The 4,618-nt window shown below is 60.4% G+C and overlaps 1 protein-coding gene across 1 annotated transcript in view; it reads left to right on the forward strand.

Annotated features, from left to right (window-relative positions):
* The window catches only part of LOC113975002, a 21,977-nt gene extending 18,642 nt beyond the window's left edge, over positions 1-3,335 (forward strand). Inside the window, exon 10 of the mRNA XM_027698600.1 lies at positions 523-3,335. Within this exon, the coding sequence (XP_027554401.1) occupies positions 523-2,308 (1,786 nt within the window). The 3' untranslated portion in view covers positions 2,309-3,335. The remainder of the gene's footprint in view (positions 1-522) is intronic.
* The last annotated feature ends 1,283 nt before the right edge of the window (positions 3,336-4,618 follow it).

Below are 4,618 nucleotides of genomic sequence, written 5' to 3' on the forward strand. Positions count from 1 at the left end.
TGCTCTTGTGAGTATCCCTGTATCCCTTGCTCCCTGCCCCTGCTCTCGTGAGTATCCCTGGCTGCCTGCCCCTGCTCTCATGAGAGGCAGCTCTCATGAGAAGCAGCAGGCAGCTGCCTGGCCCTGCTCTTGAGAGTATACCTGGCTCCCTTTGCCTGCTCTCGTGAGTATCCCTGCTCCAGGCACAGGGAGGCCATGAGAGTGGAGGGAAGGGTGGTTGGGGGGCACAGTTGGCACTTTGCAGCACGTGCCCTCCTGCAGCATGAGTGAAACGGCTCTGAGGAAGTGGGTGTGGACATGGTCCTGCCTGGAGTGAGCCCTGGATGCTCAGCCCTTCCCTGAGCCATGCAGACCTCCCCATGGGCAACCCAGAGCTCCCATCCTCCACCAGTCCAATCCAGCACCTTTCTTCTCTAGAAAAGCCAGGGCAGGGCTGTGAGCTCCTCTCTTGCTGTCAGAAGGGTGGTTTTGCCTGGCCCAGAGGAGAGGCTCATGCTGTTTCCATCTGGTTTTTCCCCGAAGGAATGAAGAAGGGGAGGAACATCTGCGGAAGAGAAACCTGCAGCTGCCTTTTAGCTTTGCCACGGGGGAAGCAGTCTTGTATGAGAATGACCTTCCCGGGTTCCTGGACTCCTTCCAAGCCAAGGAGGAGTTGCAGACACAAGCAAATTCCCACTCAAAGCAGCACTTGGTAGACCCCAACTCTCTCCTTGGGGCCATGATGAAGCAGGATGCATCCATATACAACTCCCACGCTGATAACGTGCCTCAGTTCTCCTTGGCAGATTTCATCTCTGAGCCCGGGGGACTGGGCAGGAACGAGGACATCAGTGATGCCAAGGAGGACAGCGACTCCCTCCTGGTGGTGATAGAAACCCTCTTTGAGAAGAGCGAGGTGGAGGGAAATGCCTGCCAGAGCCTCGGCATGGACCACGCAGAGCTGCAGCAGTGGGAGGAGGCTCTGCTCAGCTTGGGGGCAGAGGAGGAGTCGCCGGCTCAGGGGGTTGGCCAGAGGCCAGGCACCGAGGTGACATCCTGCCTGGAGCAGATGCTCGTCGGGGAGGATGCTGGGAAGAGCGCGGACTTCCCGCACTGCAACGAGGAAAACAGCGTCGTGGCTCATTTCCAGCGCTGCTGGGCAGCTAATTCAGTGCCTCAGTCCCCGGCACAGCCCCGGGCACCGGGTGCACAGGGAGGCCGAGGTGCTCTGGTCTCTGCAGTCTCCGTGAGCTCTGAGGTGAGCTCAGCTCAGCCAGAGCAGCAGGTCCCGTTTGACCCAGCCGGGCTGGTGGGAGGGACTGTGCTGGGTGTCCCGGTCCCCAGCACCAAATCCCCTGTAGCACTTCAGCGGGCGAACCAAGTGCTTCAAGCAGAAGTTGCCCCCTCTGCCCCTGTGGATAACGCTGTTCCCGCTGCTCAGAGCCAGCTGGGGTGCCAGCTGCTGGGCTCAAGCTGCCCACCTCCCGTGCACTCAAACACATCAGTGACTCGGTGGCACCACGTCCCGCTCCAGGCAAACCCGGCTTTGAGTCAGAGAGCTCCTCCTGGAGGCTGCCCATCAGCGGCTTGGATGGCCAGAGCTCCGAAACAGCTGGAAGCAGCAGGAACGCACGTGGAGTCCCAGACTCTGCTGGCTGGCAGCCCCCAGAGCCCCCCGGGGGCCGGGCTGTGGCTGCCACCCCCCTCCCAGCCTGCTCCTTGCCCTGCCCAGGGCTTGCACGAGTCCTTGTTCTCAGGGGATGGGAACCTCCGTGAGGAGGAGGCTGCTCTCCCTGCCCCCTTAGGAGCCAGGCAGCTGCCAGGGGATGGCGGCTTCCCCAAACAGCCCCTGACACCCCACCTGGAGCCCGGCGTTTCCTGGGAAGGGGAACAGGCTGCGTGGATCTCGCAGCACCAGCTGTGGCTCCCCCAGGCTGGGGCAGGTCCAGTGCAACACAGCGGGCTCCTGCTGGCGTCCAGCACGGCTCCCAGCACCCACCGGATGGACCGTGTCGTGCTGCCGGAGTGCCAGTATGGAAACAGCCTTCCTGGGCAGGACACCGATTTCCTCAGGGATGCCTCCAAAGTACCCCTTCCCCAGCAGCTGGGTGCCTTGCCTTGCCCCGGCGAGAACCACCCCGGAGCATCCCGTCCCTCGGCGGGCTCAGTTCCGAGGTGCTCAGCGGCTGCCCCTGGGAAGGGGGGAGCAGGAGCAGCCCCGTGCTCGGAGCGGGGCCCTGGCTGCCCGGCGGGGCCCTCTGCGGGCGGGCAGCGGCTCTGTGCCTGTGACATCCAGCCCAAGGTGAGGTGTGAGGGCTGCAGGACCTGAGGGGTGCCCCGGAGCGAGGGGAGCTGCCGGGGGCTGCGGGCACGCCGGCCTTTGTGGGCAGCCTGCTTTGAAACGTCACTGTGAACTGGGAGCCGCGTTTTGGAAAGCCACCAGCAGCTGTGGGCTCTTCTCATACCTGCAAGCTGTGCCCTGTGCTTCCTGGTCACTCAGCATTTTGTCTTCCAGCGCTGTCAGGCAGTCGAAGGTGCAGAGGTTTGGACTTTTTTTCCCATGAGAAGTCTTTCAGGGAGATGCAGCCGTGCCAGTGTGGAGGTTTGTGGGCTCGGTGGGTCCAAGGAAGGACACTGTGCTTGCCTGGCCCATGTGCTTGGGGCAGCCTCTGGCAGGTGGACCTGCTCCCTCGCCTGTAGCACTGCAGGTAGCACTGAATGGCTGTTTCTTGACTCAGTGTGGTCTCCTCATCACCTGTGTGTGTGGACCACCCTTGTATGTTGCTGTTCAGTCCCCTGCACCATCTCCACCTGCCTGAGTCCCTCTGCTCCCTCCCTCCTGTGCTCCCCATCTCCTCCAGAGCCCCTGGTGACCCAGTTCATTTAGAAATGGGATGTTACCAAGCACTTTGAGAAGCTCAGCAGCACTGAAGGGTCTCGGTGGGAGGTGGAGGTGGTGAGAGCAGAGGCATCCTGGCAGTTTGGGCTCTCCAGCAGCCTTCCTGGGGAATTTGGGAGGGGTGGGTACTAGGCTGTTGCGACCTTTCTGGGATGCAGAAGCTGCTCTTGGTTTTGTCAGTGGCTTGTCCTCTCCTTCCTCTCCTGCGCCTTGCGGTGCCATTGGACAGAGGAACGATGGGGTTCCTCCTGTGGCTTTGCCAAAGCAGTGAGAAAGAAGGGCAGGGAGGGATGCAGTGACCACTGGCTGCTCTCCAGACCCACTTTGTGCCCCTCAAAGCGTTGTCCTGGAGCCAGCAACAATCACTGTTGAATTCCCTTTATTTGCTATATTTTTAACCTAAGATGTGAATTCATTTTTTTTTTCCCCACCGTGGGGCACATTCTCCCAAATCCATCAGGGGGGAGGGTGTGTTCGATTTGAGACCACACTGGAGTGCAACGTTGTGTCAGAGAGAGCAGAGTGATTGGGGATCTTCGCATCTTCCCCCCGTGCACCCATCACCCTCAGCATCACATCTGCCTCTCACACCACTATTAAGCATTTACCAAGCAAATTAAATCAGGAAATTAGTGCAGGGCCAGCAGCCAGGCAGTGTGTCCTGGTGTGGAGTGGTGGTGTCTCCCTGGATCTCTTCCTTTGTATCCTGCTTTGCCTCGCTGTACCAGGGCTGATGGGGCTCGGGAAGGGTCAAGCTCCTGTCTGCAGGTTGGGGGCAGAGAGATGCTGAAATGTGCCAGACCCCTCCAAAGTGGCCTGGAGGAGTACTTCAGACAGGGTGAGGAGGCAGCTCACCATGATCCAGACCCACAAAGCAGCAGGATGGACTCTGCTCACCAGCCTCTGCTGTCCTGGCACCGGTGAGACGACATGAAACACGGGGTGCCAAGGGCACAGGCTCCAAGGGTCACTTCGGGGTGGGGGCACCCACCAGGCTCTGCTGCCCGGGGCCCTGACAGACCCCCTGGTGCTCTGTGACTGGTGTCTGATCTCTTCATACCTTGTGGCTGTGCACATAAAGTCTGTTTTGGTGGCAGTGTCTCATTTTACGCTCTGTGATTTCTTTGTGCTGCTGTTGGCAGCCGGATGATGCCGAGGAGAAAAGAGGCGTTCTAAGACTCACACTCCCCCACCCCCTCGTGTTTGGTTGTGTATTAAAAGGCGATTTGCTTTGATTTGTGGTGATGTTTGTTTTGACCCGAATCAGCGTCTGTCCATTTCCTCCCCGACGGAGCAGGTGTTGGGAAAAGCCTGGCCCTGTGTGACACACTCCAGTGGTCTCCAGCCCCTGTGGGCACACGCAGCAGAGGGGTGTGACAGTGTCCCCCCTGTCGCACCCCCAAACTGCCCTGACAGGTGCTGGGGCTCACAGGTGGTTACACTCGATGCTCACACACACACACACAGGTTCCCGGTGTCACTGCCATGCAGGGACTGCAGTGACACCAGTGCTCCCACCCCTCACCCGTGTGGGTGGGGGGCTCGCTGCCCCAACCCCGCCACTCCCCCTCAGCCTCCATCCACCTCTCATCACCCCTACACCCCCTCCTCACCTCTCAACCCCCGTTCAGCCCCCCCACCTCCTTGCTCATCCCATCCATCCTCACTCTCCTAACATCCCCCCATCCCACCTCGCCTCCTAACCCCTCTTCAGACCCCAAATCCCCCCATTCCCCCCCC

The sequence above is a fragment of the Neopelma chrysocephalum genome, unplaced genomic scaffold (assembly GCF_003984885.1).
Source record: "Neopelma chrysocephalum unplaced genomic scaffold, ASM398488v2 Primary Assembly neopelma1_130, whole genome shotgun sequence".
In the NCBI taxonomy this organism is placed as follows: Eukaryota; Metazoa; Chordata; class Aves; order Passeriformes; family Pipridae; genus Neopelma; species Neopelma chrysocephalum.